General features: G+C 39.4%; 2 protein-coding genes across 3 annotated transcripts; both read left to right on the plus strand.

The window, feature by feature from the left end:
* The first annotated feature begins 16,066 nt into the window (after nucleotides 1-16,066).
* On the plus strand, nucleotides 16,067-21,259 carry LOC125298003 (GTPase IMAP family member 8-like). Of its 2 annotated transcripts, none has more exons than XM_048248620.1 (6): nucleotides 16,067-16,292; nucleotides 16,733-17,416; nucleotides 17,969-18,727; nucleotides 18,895-19,014; nucleotides 20,559-20,702; nucleotides 20,831-21,259. In XM_048248620.1, exons 1-6 carry the CDS (start codon nucleotides 16,265-16,267, stop codon nucleotides 20,956-20,958), a joined length of 1,863 nt encoding a protein of 620 aa, XP_048104577.1. In that variant the 5' UTR covers nucleotides 16,067-16,264; the 3' UTR covers nucleotides 20,959-21,259. The 2 variants fall into 2 exon arrangements, with proteins under 2 accessions (XP_048104577.1, XP_048104578.1); XM_048248621.1 differs by having other exon boundaries at nucleotides 20,834-21,259.
* Nucleotides 21,260-22,507: 1,248 nt separating this feature from the next.
* Nucleotides 22,508-26,949, plus strand: LOC125298028 (GTPase IMAP family member 8-like). The gene is made up of 6 exons (XM_048248662.1): nucleotides 22,508-23,545; nucleotides 24,413-25,075; nucleotides 25,187-25,957; nucleotides 26,114-26,206; nucleotides 26,292-26,462; nucleotides 26,623-26,949. Exons 1-6 carry the CDS (start codon nucleotides 23,515-23,517, stop codon nucleotides 26,751-26,753), a joined length of 1,860 nt encoding a protein of 619 aa, XP_048104619.1. The 5' UTR covers nucleotides 22,508-23,514; the 3' UTR covers nucleotides 26,754-26,949.
* The last annotated feature ends 450 nt before the right edge of the window (nucleotides 26,950-27,399 follow it).

Consider the following 27,399-nt stretch of genomic DNA (forward strand, 5'->3'; position numbering starts at 1 on the left):
CAAACAATATACTGCATCTGATTGTGAAAGGTTTTGCATGTTTAGGTCTTTGTAAGCAGATATTTGTTGGTTAATAGAAGTCCTAATATGACATAAAATGTTTCTGACAGATGGACCAAGAAACACTTCAGCATTGGCCCATCCTTCCAGCGAACCAGTGGAGGGTAGTTCAGTAACTCTGACCTGCACCAGTGATGCCAACCCACCAGCACATAACTACACCTGGTACAAGGAAAATGGACATCGATCTTCACAGGTTGGGTGGAGTCAGAATCACAGCTTTGTCAACATCAGCTCTGAGCAGAGTGGACTCTACTACTGTGTGGCTGAGAATGAGATCGGACAGAACAGATCTTCAGTGGTGCAGATACATGTAACCTGTAAGTGCTGAACTTGAAATGCAGAGCCTCAATTAGAAATTAAATCTCAAAATCTACACATTGTCCATACTGTCCATATTTGTTACTATTTAAACTAGATCTTCATGTAATGGTCATTATTTCCATGATGTTTAAGGCAAATCATACCTTATGCTTTTTTTCTTGTGAAATCCAAATACATTTTTCTCAATGTAATGTCATACCTACATGATATACTTATCTCTTCTGCAATCAGTGCTGATTTCTCTCCATGTGTATTGTCCCTTTCAAAGCTGCATATACTCCAAGAAACACCTCAGTATCAGTCAGTCCCTCTGGCGATATAGAAGAGGGCAGTTTGGTGACTCTGACCTGCAGCAGTGATGCCAACCCACCTGTGCACACCTACACCTGGTACAGAAGGAGGCATGGGTCTGAATCCACATGGATCGGACAAGGACAAACGTACAACATTCGTCACATCAACACTGAACACAGTGGGCTTTACTACTGTAAGGCAGAGAACAAACACGGAAACAGCGATTCTGACGCTACATTTTTGGATGTGCACTGTGAGTATGACAACTAAATGAGACCTCTATGCGACCTCATTATACTTGATGGTACATTGCTTCGACCAATATTTCATGTCATGTTCAGTGGTCTTGTTTGTTTATTTGTTTGTTTGTTTGTTTACATCATTATTTTTGTATCCCTCAGGTTGTGTGTGTTAACTATTGAAGTCTTGTGAAAAGCATCCAGTCAATCACAAAATCAAACTGTAATTCAGAGGGCATGACATAATGTTCAACTTTTAATCAATATCATTGATGAGGAGGGTTTTTTAATCCGATTAATATTGTATTTAAGTTAATTCAAACAAATTCCTTTGTACACTAGACTCCCCCAGGATGACCTCAGTATCAATCAGCCCCTCTGGTGACCTTCAGGAGGGCGACTCAGTGACTCTGACCTGCAGCAGTGATGCCAACCCACCAGTGCACAACTACACCTGGTACAGGAAGACCGGAGATGAAACAGCTCTTCTGGGCACAGGGAGGACCTTTAACCTCACTCTTAACCTCGTTCCTGGTGTGGATGGACTTTATCACTGTGAGGTGCAAAATAAGGTCGGCTCAAAGAACTCAACTGTGATCAGGATCCTTATGCCAGGTCCAGAGCAGTTTTCTTTTACTTTCATTTCATATTTTGTTCTCAACACTGAACTTCAGTGTTGAGAAGAAATGTACCACTTGAGATGGAAGTATATTGAGTTGATTTGCAACAACATAGACTGTTTAGCTTTGAACAAATGAGCTATGCAGCCTTAGGAATTCTAACATTAAAGGTGCCTTTATCCTTTTGTAATCTTTTTGATAATGTTTAATACATTTGGTATTGACATCTTTACTGTCGTTGCTCTCTGTTTTTCTAAAGCTCCCCAAAAAGACTCCTTCTGGACCCCTGCAGTTGTAGGCTTTATTTTGGGCACATTGACTGGGCTAGTAGCTGGAGCTCTGATAGGAGTTGCCCTTAAGAGAGGGTGAGTTGTTCTGTTCTGATATTGTCACGGCCCTGCCCTGCCTGCCTCCTCCTCCTGCCTGTGTGTTGCGTCTGTCTTCTACAGGTCCCCTGCCACTGCTCCGTCTGTCCCACACCGTTGGGTTGTGTTTTGCTTATTCACTACGACACATTACCCTGATTGCTTCCACTTTTATTTTCCAAATCCAACAGTAATACTGACTTTCCCTAATCTGTAATATGTCTTATTGTGACATGTGTGTGGCCTTCCCTTCCTTTTAACCCTTGCCCTGAGCCAGGCATGTAACAATATGAAATACAACACTAAAATATGGGTCCCGTTTTTCAACTGCAGTGTTTTATTGAGAGTATAAGAATAAGGATTCCAGTTTAACTCTTTTATCACCTCTCTGTCTGTCTGCAGGACTCAAGCCAGAGAGGTGAGAAGCACCAGCACTGATGCTGTCAGAGGAACCACCGCTGGTTCACAGGTAGAGGAAATGTCTCTTGTGTCCTTTTTATCTCCAAATCAATGGTGATACATCATTCATGGTACAGGATGTAACAGGATATCATGAAAACCATTTAAGACAATGGTGTTTTAGACTATGGACATTTGCACACTAGATTTCTTTTACAATATATACATAGTTTAGAACCTCAAATACAGAGAATACATAGCACACTGGAGGATATACAGCGGGGAAAATAAGTATTGAACACGTCAACATTTTTTTCAGTAAGTATACTTCCAGTGAGGCTATTTGCATGAAATTTTCATCAGACATTAGTATTAACTCAGATAATCCACCCATATAAAAAAATACAAACATTAAAGTCCATAAATTGAGTTATGTGTAATAAAGTGGAATGACACAGGAAAAAAGGATTGAACACGCTTGCTGAAATTTCTTAAATACTTTGGGGAAGAGCCTTTATTTGAAATGACAGCTTCAAGGCATTTCCTGTATGACGAAACTAATCAGTCGCAGTATTCTGGTGTGATTTTGGCCCATTTTTTTTAAACAGATAGTCTTTTAATATTGAAGATTCTAGGGGTCCTTCTTGTGAATCCTGATCTTTAGTTAACTTCCTAAACTATTTATGGATTGGAATTGGATTGAAGTCAGGGCCTTGATTTCCTTTCTCTGAGTTTCCTTTGCTGAATGATTTGGATCATTGTCCTCCTGGAAGGTCTAGCCATGTCTCATCCTCATCATCCTGGTGGATGGCAAGATTCTCCCAGAACAAAAGGGCTCCATTCATCATTCCTTCAACTGTAAGAAGTCCGCCAGTACCATGATATGAAAAACAGCCCCACACCATGATACCACCACCTCCAAACCTCACTGTTGGTATGGTATTTTTAGGGTGATGCACAGTGCCATTTCTCCTCCAAATATGGTGTGTAGTATGACATCCAAAAAGTTCAATTTTGCTCTCACCTGACCAGAATACATTCTATCAGTATTTCATAGGCTTGTCCAAATGTTGTGTAGCAAACTTTCAATGAGCTTCGACATGTTTTTCTTCAGTAATAGAGTCATGCGGGGTGAGCGTGCATAGAGGCCATGGCGGTGGAGTGCATTACCTATAATTTTCTCTGTAATAATTGTACCTGCTGCATCCAAGTCTTTCTGGCGCTTTCTCCAAGTGGTCCTTAGCTCTTGGCCTACTCTTCTGACAATCCTTCTGACTTCCTGGTTCGAAATCTTGCAAGGAGATCCTGTGCATGGCCGGTTAATGATGCAGTGATGTTCCTTCCACTTGCAGATAATGGCTCCAATACTGCTTATTGAATGATTCTGAAGTTTTGAAATGCATCTGTAACTAGTTCCATTGATATGTTTTGCAACAATAAGGTTGCAAAGGTCTTGCGAGAGCTCTTTGCTTTAACCCATCATGAAATGTTTCTTGTGTGACACCTTGGTAACGAAAAACCTTTTTATAGCCCATCAGTATGTACTAAGCCAGCTTATATTAATTTGCACAGATAGGAGGGATAATTACTCTCTAACTATGTATAGATTCCAGCTCGTTCCTTGCCATTCCTTGCCTTTGTGTACTGCTTTTTCTTAGCGTGTTCAATTCTTTTTTCCTGTGCCATTCCACTTTTTTACTCATAACTCTACTTATGAATATTAATGTTTGGATTTTTTAATATGTGTGGATTACCTAAGTTAATATAATGTCTGGTGAAAATGTCATGCGAATAGCCTCACTGGAAGTATACTTACTGAAAAAACTGTTGACGTGTTCAATACTTATTTTCCCCGCTGTATTTTTGCTGATTTTATTTGTGTGAACAGTTTATTTGAACAGTTCACACAAATAAAATCAGCAAAAAATATATCATCCATGTATAGGCTACTCTTCTTTTTTGAGGTTTCAATTCTAATACATATTCTAATAAATGAGTCTATAGCACATCATCAGCACCTGGAAAAAAGAAGATCTGTGCACAGGGATTTTTAATTTATATACATAGTTTACTTTTGCATAGTTTCACAATGACAACAATATAACCATGGAAGGAAGCAAATAGCCTACACTGTAAAAAAACACAATCTCTGTGGACAACCCAGGCTCCAAAAACGGCCACAAAACAACTTGGACAAACCTTGCCCATAAAAACATAACAAACTGTTCCAGGAAATCACTGACAAGATTTAGGAGAGTTTCAATTGTATGGAAGGGAGGGGGAGGAAGTAGCGAGCTAGCTTTCTGTTTTGTTTGAACGTCAACAGAAGTGACGTCACCCAGCATCGCTTAAAGCGCCTTTTAAGAGGGTTCCCAGGGGTCATTAGCCTAGAAATCTAGACGCGCCCCTAGCGGCAACAAATTACATTTGCTGCCAGGGCTAGTCGGCTTGTGAGCTCCAGAAATCGAAACTCAATCAGGCCAATGAAATCGTGTATAGAGTCGTTAGGTGGGCTTAACATAATGATTGATGGCAGAGTTGCAACGGTTTGGCTTGAATTCCCTGCTACTTAAAAACACATAAGATGGATGTTGCTGCTGGCGAGCAGTGTGACACGAGTTAAGCTTTTATTAAGTTGGCAAGCGTTTGAACTAGCCAACTAGCTCCGCTGGTGGGAAACGCATGGGACTCATATAGCGCCACCGCTGTCCTATTGCGTGCAGGGGAATTTGAAAGACAACTGATTATCCCGCTCCTCGGACTGAGCACTGCGAACGGTGAGTGCCCAGACCCTACATTTTAATGTGGGTCTGGCTCGTCAGGCTAAGGGGTCATGGCATTTAGTCGGTTCAGCAAGTCAGTGAATTTGATCATTTTTGGAGAAATGTCATGAAACATCAGTTAATTTTATTGTAGCAGTTTAAAATTCACTTGCCAAAATACGTGAATACAAAGAGCCAAATAACATCAATCTATAAGTAATTTATTTTCTCTCCACAGTCTAAAGCAAGTGTCTATCATAAAAATGTCTTTGTCATAATATGTTTATTTCCCCTTTATTAAACTATTTCATTTTAACAGGCTGTCCAGCTTGGTCCTGCTGATGACACATACACAGGTCTTGACCTCACCACCAGATCCCCTGATTATGCCACTCTGGATGTAAGACACACTACTATTCTCACACTTTCACACTAAATAAAATTGTCTGCTAAATGAATGAATGTGAATGTAATCTTTACAGCTCATTTGAAAATGTGTTGCAAGGCATGCAAAGTTCTAATTTATAATGGAAATAATGGATAAAATAAAGTAATGGAAATATTACGTCATCAACAAATTATTATTGTATTGTAAATTATCATTTGTTAAGTATTAAAATTATGTATAAACTTATTTTAGATATAGGCTTATTTACTATGAAAACCATTTATAACTGTGTGTACAAATGCTTTTCTAATGAGAAATAATACTTTACAAATGATGAACAAGCCATTTACTAATAGTTTACAAATGCTTAGCAAATGATGAATTGTGTGTAGTTATTATAAAGTGTAACCGGATATTGATTTAGCCTAATTATTTTCACTTAGTTAGAGATTTTACATATCTCTGACACTGTTTTTTACATTCACTGTTTACTACAGACAACCATGATTACGTGTGTGTGTGTGTGTGTGTGTGTGTTGTTTGTGTCTGTTTGTGTGCATGTGTGTGTGTGTGTGTGTGTGTGTATGTGTGTGTGTGTTTGTTCGCGTGTATGTGTGTGTGTGTGTGTGTGTGTGTGTGTGTTATTTCAGATTGTAAAGACCTCTGCTTATGGCATCACACAGACTGCAGGTCAGGTCTGCTCTGAGGCTTCAGACTACGAGAACATAAGAGACCAGAGGGTTGCCTGAGGGCAAACTGACCTGGAGAATCTGATGGAGACAAATCAGTCATTGCTGTGGCCAGGCTTGGGATTTCACCATTCTGGGGGCAAGGCCACTTGGCCTTCAGTTGGGCATATTTGGTGGGGGGCACAAAGGCCACATGTCAGGGCACCAAGGCCAAAGTTAACTATACAGTAGTAGGCTATAAAAATGATCAAAGTTGTATTTAGCCTATTCACTGCAGACCTGCATCACTGTATGAAACATTTAAAACACATGAAACATGACATATTACATAGAACTGTAAATCATCTGATCATCTAATATTTACAGATATCTAGGCTATATATAACATTTATTTTATATTTGGCCTGTTATGAAATCATGTATTGAACAATGTAAGCACAGCGCAGCTTTAAGAAACTCAAATAGCCTAGATGCATGCTTAGCATTTTGTGATCATTAAGGCTACTTTCACAAACTCTTAGTCAGCTGTCCTCTGATTTACCAATATCTAGGTGATATTTGTAACATTTATTTTGTATTTGGCCCGTTATGAAATCATGTGGAACAATTTAAATTTGGAGACATCCATGTATGTCGAACTTTACTGCAAATTCAAAACTGTATTACTCTGGAACGGCTAACTGTACAGGGGACTGCTTTACACCTTTTTGTTCGGTAAGGTCTCCTGTTTATTCTGATATATGGTTTGTCATGTGTTAAAAGAAGGGTTCGTAAAGTATTCTACTGAGACAAATGGGTAGGGAGATCATGGGACGCAAAACCTTCAGTAGAATGTATGATTAAATTGAATTATATTATTGACTTTTCTCGCGAACCGTTCAACACAGCAATTATCGGCAAACATCGTTTAAAAGCTGAGAAAAAGCTCTTTCATGTGATACTTGTGATGTCTGTGTGATGAATAGGCTACTTCGCGAGTAGTTCATCTGAGAATGGGTGAATTTGGACGCTTTCTTTCTTGCGATGTCACTTTCTCCACTGCGTAAAAGACTAAATTAATTTGCGCTGTGAATGCTAAGATCATTTTGACAGGCCACAGGCTAAATAAAAATCGCTATTAGTAGGACGCAAAGCAGAATATTGAAAGAAGGGGGCACCAAGGCCACCGTGGCCTATAAACCTCTGATTTTCAAAGGGGCCTCACGGCCAACCCAAGGGGCTACGACGGCCATGGCCGTCGTGGCCACCATGAAATTCCTACCCTGGCTGTGGCCTCTTGATGTTTTTATTGTATGTTGTGTTTTTGTGTGTACACACATACATTTATATTCTCATTTATCCTTTTTTGAGACATGCATATAAATGTCTTCACATGCTCAGCAACTCTATAAAAGGTTATTTATGAAAGTCAACTTAAAGGTAAATAATTTAGTTTAGCTCATGATCTGGAAGATTACATTTATGCAATGTTAAACTATGAATTGAGTCATACTGTTTAGAAAGACACAAAATAACTGAAAGCAGGAGACGGGGTGATGCTTGTCCCTGATAACATGTTGTTTGTTGGTTCATCAGCAGGGGGTGTACAAAGTGGAATGAATCAGCAAAAATCTGTTTGTTTGTTTTTTGTCTGAGGAAGTTGGTCATTTCAACTGTACCACGAGTTATCCGACCTGGCTATATATTGGGCCTATAGATTGTTTCACATGTCTTTTAGGTTTCTGTGCTGTATGTTTACTTTGTTTAATATTTGTAGTCATAGTTAATATTTCTTGTTTGTTTGCTGTGGATGCAAATGCTTTAATGATAACAATAATAAGGCCTACAATAATAAACAGCTTGCTCCAAACAAATTGATTGAATTATATGATATACAAAAGTCAGAGTTGCTGAAGGCCAAAACTAGTAATATTCAAAAGAACTTAAGTTGACAGAAAGGTCTATCACTAGCCTGACGAGCCAGACCTACATCAAGATGTAGGGTCTGGGAACTCACCATTCGCCATGCTCAATTCGAGGGGCGAGATAAACAGTTGTCTTTCAAATTCCCTCTGCATCCAATAGGATAGCGCCCTAACTCATGAGTCTCAAGCATTTTCCCAGAAGCGGAGCTATAGTTGGCTAGTTGATCTAACTTTTGCCCATTTAAAAAAAGCTTAACTCGAGTTGTGATTCAAAGACTGCTGTTTGCAAGCAGCAGCATCCATCTTCTTTGTTTTCAAGTAGCAGGAAATTCATGCGGAACCGTCGGCAACTCTATACACGATGTGATTGGCCTGATAGAAGTTTCATTTTTCCAGGTTGCAAGCCAACGGAGAGTTGCTAGACTACCCTGGCTGCAAATTACACTTGCTGCCGCTAGGGTGCGTCTAATGTAGATTTCTAGGCTAGTCTATCACAGCATTAGATGATAATATTGGTATTACTATTAATAAATAAACTATAATAATAACATAATAAACTATACTTTATTATACTATAATAAACTATAATAATATAATAAACCATAATTCAGCTGTCATGGAACACAAAATTAATGAAAATGGAACAAATACAATAGGAAGGTTAACACATTTGTGTGATAACCCTTCTGTAACTTCCCTGCAGGCCAATCACAGATATAAAAAATAGGGAAGTATTTAAAACAAATATGGAGAAGTACAGTGTCTGCATCCGTGTTCTCAGCTCCTCATACTTCAGATAAACAAATACAAACAAAAACACAAATACACATTTATACTTTTCAGTAGCAGACGTTCCTGATATCTTTCTCAGCAAAAACACAAGGTATGTAACACTTATTGGTAACACTTTATAATAACTACACACAATTCATCATTTATTAAGCCTTTGTTACTTATTAGTTAATGGTTTGTTCATCATTAGTAATTTCATGTTCATACATAATGTATCATCAGTAAAGCATTTGTTCACACAGTTATTAATAGTTTATTCATAGTAAATAAGCCTATATCTAAAATATGTTTATACATTATTGTTAATACTTATTATCACACGGAGTATGTAATACACCGTGTAATAATATATTACACGCGATATACACGCGGATACATAATATTACATATTATGTATCCGCTGCGCGTCGGGGTCCGGTTCGCCCTGTCGGAACTTATTTTCCCAGTAATGACCGGCGTTCTATCCCTTACTTATTACACGGCTCTTCACAATGCTAGTAGAAAGCTCCATTGACTTGAATGGGATTTCCCAAAGTTCTAGCGGTAAGATATATTCATGTAACTACCGCTGCAAACATTTACCGCTGTCAATGGCAACGGGTTTTGTGCTTACGATACGTCTTTCATATCATTCCGCAAGTAGTGCCGTTCACTTATCCTAACGGAAAAAAGCGATCTACAGCAATTTGGCGACACTTTGTGGTTTGTTAAAATGGATGACTTTCCTATTAACTTCAATATATTCGGCGAATACGAAACTACTGAGCGCTGGTGGCAGGCCCAGTTTATGGATTTGTCCCCCCAAAAAAGAAAAAGAAAAGGAAACAACGGTGAAGAACGGACGAAGAGACATAGACCGCTAACCGAGGAAGAGGTAAACAAAGTAGAAGAAAACAGACACGAAATCAACACCAAAAGAAACACTTCTTGGGCCACAAAAGTTTTTAAAGACTGGTTAACAGAAAGTCAAAAGTCATCTGATACCACGGAGGAATGCCGACCAGCTGAACCAACTGTTGAGGGCTTTTTATCCATCTGTGCGGAACAGTGCTGGCAATAGTTATTCTGTTGCGAGCTACATTTCTCTCCGTAAAGGAATAAATCGCTTTTATGCTAAATTCAACATACATCAGAACCCAGAATTTAAAGGAACCGTATGTAAGAAAAATATTTAAATTAATCATAAAATGGCCCTGATATGTCACTAGACATGAAGAAATTATGTTCATTTCGAATACTTATATCACTGACAACAGTAGTCCAGGATATTGTCATTTAAAAAGTGAAGTTGCAGCCCTCAACTGTTGTTGATGTTGTGTTTTGTCATGTCATGTTGTGTTTTGGCCTGATGCGCCACCCTCTACCTATCTACTAATCACAAAGTCAGTAGTGTTACGCCATCCGCGTTGGCAACCTCGAGTCAGGGGGGAGGGGGAGGGGATACACCACTCTTCAGTATTTTGAAAGTGATTGCAGTACCAGTTTTGGCCACAATCTTACATATGGTTCCTTTAAGTCTAGCAGCAATGTTTTTAAGTCTGTAATCAAAGATATTCGCAAGAGTGGCAAAGACATCAGCCAGCACCATCCTCCCATCTCAAGCGCTGATCTAAAGCGAATCAGGGAATCAGAGGCCCTCTCTACGACCACAGCCATCGGCTTAGTCCGAAAGGTACTGTATGTTGCATAGCGTCCCTTGGGTCTTTGTGATTTTTCGTTTCGGCATTAAACGATAGAGTGATATACTGTTTGCCATTTTCGTCCCGTTTGATGGTAAACGAATCCCTGGTCAGATCCCGGTTACCCTCCCTGCATCTTCGTGCAAGGTGCAACTGGACGTCAAACCATACTGTAAGGGACCGTTCATTATTTATAAACGGGGTCACCGGAGGAAAATAGGGGAGGGTCATGTCTTTTTATTCTTTGTTGAGGGGAGGGTCACCCAACTTTTTTTTGTCTAGGAGGGGGGGTCACCCATCTTTTGTATTAATGAAAACAGCAAAAAATGAAAGTGGCTTGTTTGATTGTTGATTTCTGTCGCCATATAACGTTCTCTTTCGTTCCATAGCTCTGTCAACATTGAACAATGAAAATAAGTGAGATTTCCGGGTTTCTCACGCAAAAATAATGGGAAAATGTCAACATCCGTCCCCCATTAACGTTGGAAGGGTTGGAGCAACAAAGTAGCCTACTTTATTCACGCCTAACAGCCTATATCCATTTGGTCAACTTTATCCAGCCCTAAAAAGCTAAATTTAACTTTGGTTTACTTGTAGTTTACCGTGTAGCCTAACTTTAAACAGTGTGCATGCTTAACATACTTGTGCTTCATTCATCCACACATCCAGCTCCTAACGTTTTGACAAGCATTTCTAATACCAATTGACCTCGTTCCTGCCCATCTCTAGCTTTGCTGTCTCCATGCTTTCTGTTTTTGTTGTTTGCAAAAAAATATATAGTAGGCCTATTTATTGGTAACCAGCAACAAGTGCAATTTGTTAATCGCTGTCATTCTCTCTCCTGCCAACACAAATGTGTTACGTTCCAAGTAGTGCGTAATTCTGCTTCATAAAGTTGAACAAATACATTTGGCCATATAAATAGCCAGTTTATGGTCTACAGTGTAGTTGGTAAGTTATGGTAGGCCAACTTGGAGTGAACATACGATTCGTTGTCTAGCTGAGTAGCCTGGCAGGTGCGCACGTAGGCATAGCCTACGGCCGAACACTGCAAGCGCTAATGAATCGTGGTTCTCAACGACAACCACGCCGTTAACTTAAATAGGCCTAGGTTAACATCACACTGAGTTCGTGATTCAAGCAAGCAAAACGATGATTTGAATACATCTGTTTCACTGGAAGGACAAGGGTAACAACAGGACAACACAGAGACAGGCCAGAATGCAGGACTAATGTTATGAGAGTATTACAGTAATATGGGATATTCTACGGGAAAATATTAAAACGGCAAGACAGCGGGGAAACGTTAAAATGATAAACCCGGAAAAAATTGGCATGTTAGGTATTTTTCGGTCCCTGTGATTATTTGTGAAATTGTGCAAACGGCCTTTTCAAGTCATTTGAGAAGGAAGGAGTGTAAGCTCCCAAATTGACGCTTCGTCTGAGAAATTGAGTTTTGGATAATGTTCAGTTTCGGCAGCTTTACAATGACTGAGGAAGCCTAGAGACGAGTCCATAGCAACAAGTTCATGTGTTGAATTTGTTATTACCCAGTGTGCTTTGTTGAATGGTCTCAATGCTTTATTGTTTTATTTCATGTGAATACTTACTAGAGGAGTAACTTTTCTCGTTAGGCTAATGCAGTTGCAGGAAGTGTGCATTTAGTTTCCATGCTTATTGTGTTTCCACAACAATGTTAGTGAGTAAATCTACTGAAATGGCCACCATTTTGGATCAGATTCCAAAAATAATTCAGTGTAAATGCATGGATTCCAGTTGCTGCTACTGGAAGAAACTGGAATCCATGCATTTCCACTGAATTATTTTTTTGGAATCTGATCCCTTATCATACCTGTTCATTCTTACTCGTTGCTTTCGACTTATCGCGGACTAAATTCAAGATGGCTGCAAACGCTAAACTTCGTGGAAGATACTGTCTGTATAAATCGCCTTGTAAGTAAACTACCAGTGCTTTTTCAAAGTTCTCAATGTCTCGCTTTTAAATGTCAGGGCCCTCGAAGTCTACCAATGAAGTGTGGAGATACATTGAGCCTCGTAAATGGGTGTAAAACAGTGATTTATTTGCATGGCTAGCCCGATGCGAGAAGCACCACTATTGAAAAAAGCTGTTGGTAGCATCGGCTAACTAAGCCAGATTTTGGAGTGCAGGGGACAAGCCGAGATGGGCTATGAGACATACGTTCACACTCGGTATCATGTTTCAATACACTTTAGGTCAATATCACACCGGAATTCTCCTTTAAGACTTTTAAAGTAAAGTAATTATATCATCACTACAAGTGGTGTCGACTAAAACAAAATTATGTTATCTGAAAGATGCCCATATTTTGTGTGGATCTTGTACACAACTTCAGTAGTGTCTATTTGCTTCCAGTCCAGTTTCAACAAGAACAAGCACATATATACACACAAAGAAACACAAATAGTATACACACTCAAGGTGTCTGCACATTTTTAAAGTACTAATGAAAAACAAAGTACCATAACTACACGTGGTGTTGACTTATTGTATGCACTGCACCTCTTCCCTCAGTGTAACTGAATCTTTGGAGGAAGAGTGCTGAATGCGGTCCACAGACTGATAGTGGGGCCTGAGGCCTGAACACCATCGCTACATGTGGTGTTGACTCAGTGAAAAGAGTGCTGATAGTGGGGCCTGAGGGCTTTACCAGAGCAGGCATATCTGCACTGTTGTAGCATATGAAGGTTAACTAACAGTCCTGCCAACCCTGAGGAAATGTTTTTAGCACACCTTATGTTGAAGATGTTTTCATCTCACTTCAACCTAAACCGACATACACGTGAGATTTTGACTAATTGCCTTATTGTCTTGTTACACTGATTGTGTGTTGGGACTTTTATTGCAAGTCTGTGTATAACATCTCTGAACAGGTAACAAAAGTAACAACTCACCTTGGATATGATAGCACTTGTCCTTTGCTGACCCCCTGCTGTCCATGGGTAACAGACTCCTCATCCTTCAGGGACACGTGGCTGGACACAGCACATGCTGCTCTGCCTGTCTGATTTCCACTGACAGCATTCACACCATCTTGAGGAAAATCCATCCTAATCAACCTAGAAATAAATAGAGAGAAACAGCGGCATAGAGACAGACATAGGGAGAGAAAGAAAGGAGGAGGAAGCCATAGGTGTATTACGGAATGTACTGTATGGAGGAATATTAAGACCTCGGTTACACCTTGTTTGTCAAGAATGTATATATATATATGTGTGGAACCCGACATATATTAGGATATCTTGCATGAAAGTCTGTGCTGAATATATTTAATTATATGCAGAAAATAAAGTGTCCAATATTGAATTACTCATACAGCGCAGTTCCATGCAGCCAATAAACGGTTTTGAATCAGTTTATTGCCCAAATTCCGTTTATGTCAATATTCCGTTCAACCTGTTTACAAGCAAGTGGAATGTCACATTTTGAGCATATTCCTGTTTACATAGCAATCGACATTATTCCGAATAAGTCAGCGACGCAGCCCACAAATAGGCTCCCAACGTCATGACGTAAATCTCCGCTGGTGGAATTCCCTCTTTTGGCTGAATGATATAGGCCTAACGTCTTCAGGGTCTTCCACCAGTATTTCACTTGTTCAGGCGTACGTCGATAGCCAGCCTCATTAAGTTTTTCACAAATATTTTTAAAAATGTCGCTATTATGACATTTTCTCCTAATTATGTGTGAATTGAGCATGCGCAGGACTACAATCCACTTCCTTCTGGGAGCATATTCCGTTTAAGGTGTTTTCATGACCCAATATTCTGTTTAAAACAGGCATACGGTATGCTAGGTTGTGCAAACGGTTTATTAGTAAGCCGAATATGGCCTTTTTCGGTTTATTTCAATCAGAATAAGGTGTTTACAAGACACACGCATATTCGGTTTACTCTCAATAAACCGTTTATTGGCTGCATGAAATCGCGCTGATAGTTTGAAATTCATTGATAAATACTGTACATGGAAATACAGTATTATTTAACATAGATGGAAATATGTAACGGGATAATGTATGGAACGCTGGTCATTATCAGGAAAATAAGTCCCGACAGGGAATATGTTCAAGTTTCATATATGTGGATATACACTGTACTGTATCACTTTTCTGTATCAGAAATTCACACAATTGTACACAATCTGCATGAATACAGTAATCAGCCTGTAATCAGTCTAGTAGTGTGAGTTAGGCAAAATCTCTTGCAAAGCACAATGCCATAAACAATAAACTGGTGAAAAGGTCTGACAACTGGGAAAGAAAATATGGAAGTAAATCTATTCATTTTCTACTTTATTTTTCTTAGACATAACTGAGCTAACATCAGTTTGTGATTTGGACATTTTTCTCGTAATCAATTTTCTTCTTAATTAAAGCAACACCAAAGAGTTTTTTGTACCTTAAAATAATGTTTCCAAAATTGTTTCCGTGGTTCATCAACTTGTAACACCATCATAAAGTTTGTGAATGCCACACCCTGGCCCTGGATCTTATCTGTCTGACCTGCTGCCTTAGATTGATTCAGGCCCATCACAGCAGACACAGTAGACTGATGGACAGCTTCACAGCTATTGAACAACTTAAACATGGAAAGAGACTTGTGATGTGTGCACTATAAAAATGTCAGTACCCATTCTATCTGTACTACCTACACTAAATATGGCAATGCAATTCAACAAATAAGCAACATTCATAATTATCTTATCATTGTTTTTTTTATCAGTATGTATATTTCACAATAAATTGGTTTTGATTGAACTTCTTATTTCTTTATGTTTATCACTCACATACATTAAAGAAGTGATTTAGTTGATTTAGTACTTACTGCCATGTTTAGTGTTGGCATATAAAAACACACACAGTACATTATGCTAGCATTCAGGAGTGAGTAGTTGGGCTTCGGTCCATGTTAGTATAATGTGGTATATTTCAAAGGTTAACTTGTGATTTATAGGCACTCTTAGTAAGATTTGCTCACAGGGTCCCCCTGCAGAACCGCAATAATAAACAAACTAAATATGCATCTTTTGCAACAAAGTATGACCATAACTCCGATACAATATAGAGGGAATGCACCGACCGCAGCCTGTAGAAAAATATCTTCTAATTCCTGTAGCATAGCAGCTCTTTTGCGTTTCTATTTCAGAGGGGGGGAGGGGGGCATTTTCCTACCCAAAACTACAACGTTTCGACAGTGTAGGTCGGTAATCGCCTAGAGAGCCGATCAGATAATGGCAGAAGTGCTGTACATAATGTTATTAGGTTATGTGCCATCAAAATGATTTTGAAAACGTTGCATTAAGCTTGATGTGACACTTTTTTGAACAAACAGATCACACACTGCATGTAAATAGTTAATTTCTATGTGTTCTTGAATTATACTTGTTGATTGTTGATACAGTACGTTGTGCTGTCAGGTATCTTGAACTTGAAAAAATGCAGTCAGACCAGTTTCTATAAGCCACACCCATAATAAGTTGCATTGAATAGATATTTACTTACACGCACACACACACACACACACACACACACGATCACAGGGCCAGGGAGTAAGATTTATCAACAGATTTAAAGACTCTAACTTAGAAAAGTTTGAGATTATGTTTGTGTACACTTAAAGTCATGCTGAAAGAGTGAAGGGAAAAGTGAAGTCAATTTATCTGCTGTTCCAGTTATGATGACAGAGTGAGGAAAAGAAGAGGAAGAAGACAATGTCACGAGAACTTCCTCCTCAGAGAGGTAAGCCGTGTATACCAACTGTCTGACTGATCTGCTGAATAATGTAACAGGATTACATACATTGTGTCTTTTAAGGCTTTAAAGTAGGGGTGCCAATTGCCAAACTACTGTACAACTCACAAACCAACTACAGTACGACCCATTGTTCTGTTTTAGGTGGTCGGCCACAAATTCTAAAAATAAAATGTAATGTGGCTTGTTATCATATTACTGTCCATTTGTACACTTGTAGATGTTACTGCAATTTTTAACGACTATGGCATGTTTATAGTTTCATTAACCTCTCCGACTGCTGAATGTTGCTTGTCTTCTTGGAGACTATTGTGAGCCATTATCTCTCTCTGACATATTGAAGCCCCCCTTTTTAAAAAAAATCCTGAAATGGCATACCCACATTAAAAAGACCACAGTTCACGATGAACGTGTTTTCTTTTTTTCAGAGCTGCGAATGGTGGTGGTGGGTGCCAATCTGTCTCACAAGACATCTGTAATAAACACTCTACTCGGTCAGGCAGGGCTAGAGGTTGGGAAAAGAACAGCTTCCTGTGTGAGGAGAGAGGGTGAGTTCATGGACAGGAAGCTCATCCTTATTGACACCCCAGGCTGGTGGAGGGATTATATGTCGACTGACACAGCTGAGTTCATTAAACAGGAGTTTGTTCTGAGTGTGACCAAGTGTCCACCAGGACCTCATGTTTTCATTCTGGTAATTGGCACTGATGCCCCATTTACTGAGAAAAACAGGAGGTCTGTGGAAGATCATTTAGGGCTCTTTGGTGAGACAGTTTGGAAGCACACAATAGTGGTGTTCACCAGAGGAGAATATCTGGAGGATAAAAGCTCAGAGCAGCACGTTGAGACTCAGGGGGAGGCTCTGAAGTGGCTGGTAGAGAAATGTGGGAACAGGTGTCACATGTTTTATAGTGACAGTAGAGAAGGTTATAAGGAAGTCAGTAAGCTACTGGATCAAATTAATGGCATTGTGGCAAAGAATGGCAACAACAGTTTTGAGGTTGATGAGGAAAGATTAAGAGAAGTTGAAGGGAAGAGGAACACTCATCGGGAGAGAGCAAAGATGAGACAGCAGAAGATTATGGACCAAAGAGAAACGCCACATGCATCGGGTGAGTAGCTTAATAACAGCGGCAACAATAAGTAAGCAATTGGTCCCTTTTGAATTATAAACATTTCTCTTAAAATATTGCCAGATCTTCATCTGTTTTCACTACATGCACTTCAGAATCACGGTTATTCCTACTTTGTGTAGCCATATTCTTGATTCAGAACATGGCAGGTAATTTCTTTGTCTTTTATGCCACTATTTTAAACATAATAATTGCATGTCAAAATGATACAATCATCTTAAATTGGGCATACTTAAAGACTTTTTGGAAACTTAAACAATATTAAAGATCTGTAGGCTTGTGCCCACCTAACTTCAAAGGGCACTGGATATACAATTTAAAAAAATATATATTATCTTATAGGCCTACACACTTTGGAGTTGAGGATCAAATCACATTTTATGACGAATTAATGCAGAGCAATAATTGTTTTGTGCGTCATCTTGTAGTCTGCAAAGTAGTATTCACTAAACATGCAGAGAAAGCTATGAACACAAACAATTGACAGATTTACACATTATAAATCTTTCAATTTGCAAATTGTTCATTCAGGGGTTGTCCCCTCACTACCAGAGCTGAGGTTTCTTCTTTTGGGATGGAAAGCCTCTGGGAAAACATCTGCAAAGAATACCATTCTGGGCGTGAAAGCTGTAAAGAGGGCTAGATCTTTTCGGTCTGAGAGAACATCTGGAGAAGTTTCTGGAAGACGAGTTTCTGTGGTGGACACCCCTAGCTGGTGGAAGTACTTACCTGCCAAATGCACTCCAGAATGGGTGAAGAAAGAGTTGCAGGGAGGGCTGACTCTAGATTCCAAAGCTCCCCATGCCATACTTCTAGTTGTCCCAGCAGATACAACCTTCCGCGAAGAACAGAGGAAGATCACTGAGGATAACATGAAGATGTTTGGTGAGCAGGTATGGAGACACACCATGGTGCTGTTCACATGTGGTGATCTGTTGGGAGACACGAGTATTGAGGAGCACATTGAGAGTGAAGGAGAACCACTGCAGTGGCTCATAGAGAAGTGTGGGAACAGATATCACGTCCTGAGTTGGAATGATAAAGAAGAGAAAGTCAAGGAGCTGCTGAGGAAGACAGAGGAAATGGTGGCCAGTAACAGTTTATTTAGTCCAGAGCCTGAAACACAAATAATGGTGGTTGAAGGAACTACAGAGGAACAGGAAGATGTACAAAGACAAATGGCATGTTTGTTGGATGAGAAATGGCAGAGAATGGATAAAGAAATGGAGGAGAAGATAACGAATATTATCAAGAGGGAAACTACCTCAAGCAAGACTAATCATGTGGACTGTGAGTTTTCATCTTATTTTTTTTCATTCCTCAATAACCTCTATATCTACCCAACATTCCTACATACCCATTCCTTCTGTCAATTTGTATGTATTATTTGTAATATTGTCTTCAACAGAAGAAAGATGCTGTCAGTTGTATTGCAATTGTTTGTTTTCTGTAATCAGTTAGTGACAAACACCCGTCCTCTCAAAGTACTTTGGAGGAAATCAACTCAGAAAAGTTGCTGAGCACCCCTAAGACTCAATCATCCATTAAGGAATCTACAGTTATTGATGGATTCACAGGTATAATTCACATTATCTTTAGAATAGTATGTTTACTATAATGTTCTGCTTTACTGTAGATCTTCTATTTTCAGGCATACAGTTGTGCTCATATTTACACACCCATGACTGAAAAGAAGAAAAAAAATAATAATATTTTGGAAAAAAAAATGATCTTAATGCCTTTATCAAACAAATGAGGAAAATCCAACCTTTAAGGACACACATTTTCTTTGTGAATGAATAATGTATCAGAAATATATAAAAGTTTTTCCTTAAAATATAGGGGGCCTATATACACACCCCTGTTAAATTCCCGTAAAAGGCAGGCAGATTTTTGTTTTAAAGACCAGTTATTTCATGGATCCAGGATACTATTCATCCTGATAAAGTTCCTTTGGCCTTTGGAATTAAACTAGCCCCACATCTTCACATACCCTTTACCATACCTAGAGACTGGCATGGGGTACTTTCCATAATAAGATCATCTCTCAATGCAAATCAAACCAGCTATTAGTAGCCTGGCTATCACCAGACAAAGCTCAATCTTTTGAGATTGAACATAAGTCTGGGGAGTCTGCGCTGTTGTATTGCTACTGCAAGAGGCGTGATCAATGGGCAAAGTTCAAATGACTCTGTACACTTGGATAGCAATCAGACCAACAATCCTGGTGTGCCTGGTGGATAAGCCAGTTTGTGATTGGTTCCAGCAAAAGTGGAACAGAAGCATGAGAGATACTGTAAATGTGCAGGGTTCCAGTCTGAGCTGCAGGGGGAAATCCATTTGCCGGCAGATCGGGCTTGGTTTACCCAGTCTAAGCTATAGGGTAACTGAAATAAAACCATGCCAATCAACTTTACCATGTGTAAACTTATGAACTGTATCATAATGCCATTTTTATTTTTCAAATGTTGGTTTCAAAATACATTAATGTGCTAAGATCCTATGTTACGCCCAGTGCATCACAGCGCAAAGTGTGGCACCACTGTCTTTTTGAGTTTGTGGCCAACACAGTTATCATTAGATGCACACGTTGTGTAAATAGCAAATGAACTTGTGTAATGTGCACCCAATGGTGTGTTAATGAAAAAATGAGGTGTGGTCACTATAGGTGCATCCATCACACATTGCTATTTTGACACCACTGAGAATGATAATGCCAATGACCACAAAGACCAGGTCTGAAGTGAAATGTGCAGTATTTCACTGTTATTTGAGAGCACACTGTCAAGAAGACTTGCCAAGATCTGCCAAGTGGTGGGACCTTAGCAACGAGTCCCTGGCAACGCAGTGCAAAGACTGTGCTGGTGTAATGTCCTGTTAATTTGTTTTTTGTCATTCAAATGTTATTGGGTTAAGTGACATTTACAATCTTCAGTGAAATTTACAACAGGCTGGTAATTGTTAGGAGAAATGGTTTGATGTTTTAGTCTGCCTCAATGACGATAAAATGTGTAGTGTATTGTGTGATTCTGTTCTATATCAACAAAGGTTTTGTCAGCATCTTCAATTAAATGTTCAGTGAGTTTTACTGTGACATTAATACTCACATGTGACCCACCAGGACATGAAGGCCAAAAGCAGACTGGTGAGGTAAACACTGTTCAGATGGAGCAAATGAGAGAGATGCTGGAGAGGGAGTGGAGCAGATGGGAGATTGGAATCACAGAGAGATGCCAGCACATGCTATCAGATCTAAGGCAATCAGGTAAGCTATGTTCATAGTTTGGTTTGTACTGTCTTTACAAAATGTCTGTGTCTTTGAATTCTAATCATATTCACATTGTATAATGTTTATGAAGTTTATTAAAAGCAGTATTTACGTTCTAAAATCAGCAGATGTGTCATCTGAAGCTGATGTGCATGACCTGGAACACTCATTCAGAAAGGTCGTCAGTTGGATGCATAATCTGACTTCAGGATATGGGTCAGATGAGGACTTAGAAACAGAGGAAATGGTTTGAAAAGCAAATGTAAACCATGTAAATGTGTAAATCTATTTAGTACACATGTATAGTATATGTGAGGGATAACAGACCTGCTCATCATTACAGATAAATCAACTCACAATAGGTGTATCCTAAAATTTTTTTCTTAATTAATCTTTTGTATATCTGCCTGAATTATTAATCAAATATGGATACTGTATCAATGTAATGATTAATATGTTAAATGATTCATTTTAAATATAGACCTACTCTGTATGAACTTTGATATGCTACGGATAGTAGAAGCTGTACATCAATAAATGACAATATGACTAAAGGCTAATCTATATCATTAACTAGATGTACCGCAGAGTGGTACAAAATATGAACGCCGCCCAGTCCAGCACATGTTTTCCACAAAAAATAAGTCACGCTGAAAGGCATATATGATTCTAACTGTCTCACTGAATTGCATTATGCACACTCAATTCTCACTGGTATCTGCTAGATAACAAGTACCAAAACATGATTAGTTCAAAGATTTCACATGTAATATACATTTTATACAACCCCACCCACATCTTGCCTGTTCATAATTCTGAGAAATTCTTGAATTGTGTGCATGTGTGCGTGTACATGTTTATGTTTATGTGTGTGTGGGTATGTGGGTGTGTGTGTGTGCGTGCATGTGCATGTGCATGTGCTTGTGTGTTTGCCTGTTTATGTGCCTGTGTGTGTGCATGTGCATGCATGCGTATATATGTCTACTGTGTGAGTATGTGTCATACGTATGATTACTTTGAATGTATGTGTGTGCGTGTGTATCTGTTTGTGCACATGTGTGTTTTGTGTACCCAGGTCTGTCATTGTCCCGGAAATCCTTATTGGTGTACATCACTAAATGTACACATAAATTATTTTATTGTAAGGCCCCCCATGAACGAAAGTACACAAAACTTTGCATGCATTCGGAGGGTGTCATAATGATCCTACACTTTTAATTTCGTGCAGTTTTGACCATGTCAGCCAGAGATATTGTGAAGAAAACACCTAATTTTTTGCTTTTTCATTTTTAACTAGGTGGCGCTATACATGAAATAAGTGGTAATGGGATGCATACAGAGGGTGTCATAATGATCCTACACTTCCAATTTCGTGCAGTTTTGACTATGTTAGGTCACAGATACTTGCGATTACAACACCTCATTTTTACTTTTTTGTGTTTAACTAGGTGGCGCTATACATAAAATGAGTAGTTATGGAATGGGTTGACATGGCCCCTTGAGATCAACATACAAAAAATAAATGGTCCTCCTAAACCCTACGGTTCTCGAGATATTCACAGAAAACTGTGTCTGCCCTACCCTCCTTTTGGGGGGTCCAGTCCAGCGGGGGGGCTACAGATCAAAACGAAAAATGATGATTCCATGCTATCCATGTGGGGTTACATGCCCACCAAGTTTCGTGTACCCCGGTCTTTCAGTGTCCCGGGAATCGTTGACGGAAATTTGGGCATGCGAAAATTTGGGCATGCGACCGCTTCGCTGCGGTCATAATAATGAACCATATATTCACTCCCCTAAACATTTGTTTTGCCTCTTGACAATCCATCCATCCACTGATTTCATTAATAATACTATATTGATTTATTTTCCATAAATCATCAAAGAATTCCTTAGATCATGAATTATACTGAAGCTTTGACAACCGATACCTTCTGAGCTGCTATAGCTAAATCTAAACAGAGTTGTGGATAGCTGAAATGTTGATGCTACCTGGACGGAAAGACCATTTTATTGGCAAAACGGAGGCTACCTTTATGCAAACTATATCCACCCTTAACACACATACACTGTGTACAGTCATTTTCAAGTCAAGTATGGCACTGTTGTTAAAATTCACACCAAATCACTTGTTGTTCACTTGGACACACGTGACGCAGTAACTCCTCCCAAGTAATTTTCTGTGTTCTTGTTTCCTCTTCATGTTTTGACAACCCGTTCAAACATGCAGTCAGTCTGGTTTGAGTGAACCCTGGCCCTTCCGCTTCATAAAGGCATGTCATCTAATAATTCCTTAGTGCATGAATTATACTGAAGCTCTGACAACCGATACCTTCTGAGCTGCTATAGCTAAATCTAAACAGAGTTGTGGATAGCTGAAATGTTGATGCTACCTGGACGGAAAGACCATTTTATTGGCAAAACGGAGGCTACCTTTATGCAAACTATATCCACCCTTAACACACATACACTGTGTACAGTCATTTTCAAGTCACGTATGGCACTGTTGTTAAAATTCACACCAAATCACTTGTTGTTCACTTGGACACACGTGACGCAGTAACTCCTCCCAAGTAATTTTCTGTGTTCTTGTTTCCTCTTCATGTTTTGACAACCCGTTCAAACATGCAGCCAGTCTGGTTTGAGTGAACCCTGGCCCTTTCGCTTCATAAAGGCATTTCATCACAATGATCAGAACAGATGAAGTATGCTATTTGACTGAACCTTCTCTTTTTTGACTATATGGAATTTTTTTCATCCTGGTGAAATCGAAAACTTTGGGAAGTTTGGGAACTTATAAAATGAGAACATGTCTCAGGAAAAGCATCCTTGCCAGAGAGGTAAGTCAAAGTCCAAAATGTTGCCCCTTCTCTCTCATAACACTCTGAATATCTTATACGGTTCAGTGTCTTAGATCTCAACTTCAAGCGAAAATGGATATGACATTATGAGTGAGTGTAAGAAATGTCAGGGTTTTGAGGATACTTAGACCTGGTAGTGTATGGTTCTTGAGGTATCCAGTAAAGACACACTCTTCTCACTAACCCTCAACAATTAGTAATTACTCATGAACATGCTGATATGTTTATATTATCATCATTGCAGTTACGATTGAATCAGACGTTGTCATTTTTTATGACATCATTAAATTAATTTGGATGACTTAAAGTGTGGTCTGTGAAGCTATAGTGGCCCACGAGCAGATGTGGTAAAATGTCATACTATAGATCCTGTGTGTGACTCCAAAGCAAGGTTGTGAGTCACAAAGACAAAGAGTTGTTTGCAATATGGAATCCCAAACAGTATAATTTAAATTGTCTATCAACAAGCCAATGGTTTTGCAACACTGCCTATGTAGTCACGTCAGGTTACACTTTAATTTACTGAAGCGTCAAGACAGGGTTAGTTGAAAGAAAATCAAATGAATACCCAGACAAAAGCATGGTACAGTACAAAGACTTGATTAAACAATGGTTGAACAAGTATTGTGTTTTATGCTGTTGAAGTAGGTCTATTGTTTTGGGGGGATATTTAGGGATTCAAGTGGTGAAAAACTGGTCTAAAACAAAGAAACCAAAGCTGTTGCATCATGTGACTGAGCCCTTTAAAGGAAAAAAAGTGTTCCATCCCTTGTTCAGTATCTGTCTGGCTCATCAATGTCATGTTTCATACTTACCATTTTGTCCCTTTATCTAATCCTCATCCAGAGATGCAGGTGGTGGTTGTAGGCGGGAACCAGTCTGGCAAAACAACACTGATCAACAGTGTCCTTGGTCAGCCAGAGCCTGAGTCCAGGAGCCGAACAGTGAACTGCATGAGGAGAGAAGGGAGGGTCGATGGCAGGAAGCTGATCTTTATTGACACCCCAGGCTGGTGGAGGAACTTTCCTTTGACTGACACAGCAGAATTTAAGAAACAGGAGCTTGTTCTGAGTCTCTCTATGTGTCCACCAGGGCCTCATGCTTTCATTTTAGTCATTGACACTCATACCTCATTTACTGAGAAGAACAGGAGGTCTGTAGAGGAACATTTAGGGCTCTTTGGGGAGAAAGTTTGGGAGCATACCATAGTGGTATCCATCGGGATAAACAGAAGCCAATACCAGCATGATGACACTGATGATGGGCCTATGAGGTGGGTAATAGATAAATGTACAAACAGGTATCTCATATTTGAGAATGAAAGAATGATAAACCCACAACTAATGCTGGAAATGATAGAGAGTATCATTGCGAAAAACAATGGTGGCTACTTTCCAGTTGATGAGAAGGTTTTAAAGGACGTTGAAGAGGCGAGGAAAGAGAATCAGGAGAAAGCCAGATCCCGGTGCCTGAGGGTAAAGAGACAAAAAGAAATACTCAGTAAACAAGGTGAGTTTTTACTGACTGAGCATTATAAACTATTTGAGAGCATCCCTTATTCTCTCATCATTCAGTACCTTGCAATTTGTGATATTTTCTAAAAACAAATATGTCTGTCAGCCCACTCGCTGTCAGAGATCCAGATTCTCCTCCTGGGCTGGGTGTGCTCAGGGAAAACCTCAGCTAAAAACATAATCTTGAATAGAAAGGAAATAGTCGGCAGGAGACAAACCATCCAGACGGAGAGCAAATCTAGAGATGAGGGAAAAAAGATCACCGTTGTGGACACCCCTGGCTGGTGGAAATACTTCTCTGCCCAGTTCACTCCAGACTGGGTGAAGACAGAGCTGAAAAGAAGTGTGACACTTAATGGTAAAAACCCACATGCTATCCTCTTGGCTGTCCCTGCTGATACCACTTTCAGAGAGGAACAGAGGAAGATCACCGAAGACAACATGAGGATGTTTGGTGAGCAGGTGTGGAGACATACCATAGTGTTATTCACATCTGGAGACCTTCTTGGTGACACGAGTATTGAGGAGCACATTGAGAGTGAAGGAGAACCTTTACGTTGGGTCATAGAGAAATGTGGGAACAGATATCATGTCTTGGGTAAAGACCAAAGCAGGGAAAGTTTGCAAGCTGCAGAGCTGTTGGAGAAGATCGAGGAGATGGTGGCTGGGAACAGCTTGTTCAGTCTTCATCCAGAGACTCAAACACCTGAGGTTGAGGAGATGAGTTTTGAACCAGATGAAACAAATGCTGACATGGTGAGATTCTTGGACAAAGAATGGAGCAAGATGGATAAAGAGATGGAAGACACCATGACAAAAATGTACAGTCAAAACGTTGCACAGAAAGGAAAGAAAAGCATGGACGGACACACTGACTGTGAGTTACTATTCTGGTCAAACATTGTTTGAATGGCAATGTAGACAAGTTGCTAGCTACTGTATAATGAAAATGACAGGAATCTTGGCCCCATTGTGTTTTGTACATCGTTCTTCTGTTTGATAAATGATTTGATGTCTTCAATTCTCCAATCAGTTCATAACAATAAACAACCTTCTGATACCAGTGAGGAGGAAAAGTTGTCCACAGAGTGCGCTGGTCCACAGACCACATATCAGAGTACCTCAGGTGAGTTTATTTCAACCAATAATATCAAAGTTATTATTGAATGCTAGGTTTCTCCCTGAGCCTTGTACTTTATTTCACATGTCAGAGAGTGAAGGTAAAGCCAGGCAAGCTAAAAAGGAGGTTCCTCAAAAAAGGAGAAGACATGAGAGCCATGAAGATCCACTGGAAAAAATGAGGGAGACACTCCAGCGAGAGTGGGGGCGACGAGAAGTGACAGTTACAGAGAGGTTTCAGGGAATCCTGTCTGAATCACTTGGTGAGCTCACAAATGCTTATATAACCATTAGCATAGTAGTCAAATCACTGTGTGTTAGACATCACTGTGTGTTAGACATTCAGCTAGAATTACACAAAAAGCTGGTCCAGAATAAACTATACATTGTTGTCATTATTCTTGTTTCTTCATCTCTTGTCAGTTCTGTCATCTGAAGCTGATGAGCATGAGCGTGAACTCTGCAGAAGAAAGGTTCAAACTTGGCTTAGTAGTACATGTACCTCTGGATATGACACTGAGGAAGATGTCATTGTTGAAAATGAACATAGATGACGTATTTGTAGTTTGTCAACTAAGCTTTCTAAAACTGATAGTTCCAGTCCTTGATTGTGATTGGCTGAATCACGTTCGACGTTCGACGTTGTGAAATGCAGCATAAACATACACCTCGATCGCATTTCTTCGTGGAAGAAAGATTATCTAAGAATAACACGTTATATTTCTAGTTGCTGTGCCTTTGCTTTATGAAACTGTGCCTTTACTTTATGAAAGGTATTTATAGTAATAGTTTTAGAAAAGCAATAAGCCACTCGAGGCCATAGGTTACACTGATTCTACAACAGCTAAGGGGGGTTTTAGGCACTCATGCCTAACAACGCCCCTTAGCTGTTGTAGAATCAGTGTAACCTACGGCCTCTCTGGGCTTATTGCTTAAATATACACTCTGATGTCATAGTTGTCCACATCTCTTTCATTTAGTCAATATTGTCTTCAACATGTTAAAGAAGGGGTGTGGGCTGTATGGCCAAATAATCTTTACAACTTTAAAGGATTATATTTAATTATTATTTACTTATCTAATATTTTTTATTGGATCATTTAAGTGTATGTTATTAGTGTTTTTTACCAGATAAATTGTTGTCATTTTTATTTCTTAGAAAGCAAGCTAAGAGAGATAATATATATATATATATATATA

Source organism: Alosa alosa, chromosome 7 (assembly GCF_017589495.1).
Source record: "Alosa alosa isolate M-15738 ecotype Scorff River chromosome 7, AALO_Geno_1.1, whole genome shotgun sequence".
Classification (NCBI taxonomy): Eukaryota; Metazoa; Chordata; class Actinopteri; order Clupeiformes; family Clupeidae; genus Alosa; species Alosa alosa.

Excerpts from the sequence above, each read along its gene's own strand:
- LOC125298028 (XM_048248662.1), top strand. The coding sequence starts at position 23,515 with ATGTCTCAGGAAAAGCATCCTTGCCAGAGAG. Across the intron at positions 25,076-25,186 it reads AGAAATACTCAGTAAACAAG|CCCACTCGCTGTCAGAGATC; the intron begins GTGAGTTTTTAC and ends TATGTCTGTCAG. Across the intron at positions 25,958-26,113 it reads CATGGACGGACACACTGACT|TTCATAACAATAAACAACCT; the intron begins GTGAGTTACTAT and ends TTCTCCAATCAG.
- LOC125298003 (XM_048248620.1), top strand. The coding sequence starts at position 16,265 with ATGTCACGAGAACTTCCTCCTCAGAGAG. Across the intron at positions 16,293-16,732 it reads AGAACTTCCTCCTCAGAGAG|AGCTGCGAATGGTGGTGGTG; the intron begins GTAAGCCGTGTA and ends TCTTTTTTTCAG. Across the intron at positions 20,703-20,830 it reads ATCAGATCTAAGGCAATCAG|CAGATGTGTCATCTGAAGCT; the intron begins GTAAGCTATGTT and ends TTCTAAAATCAG.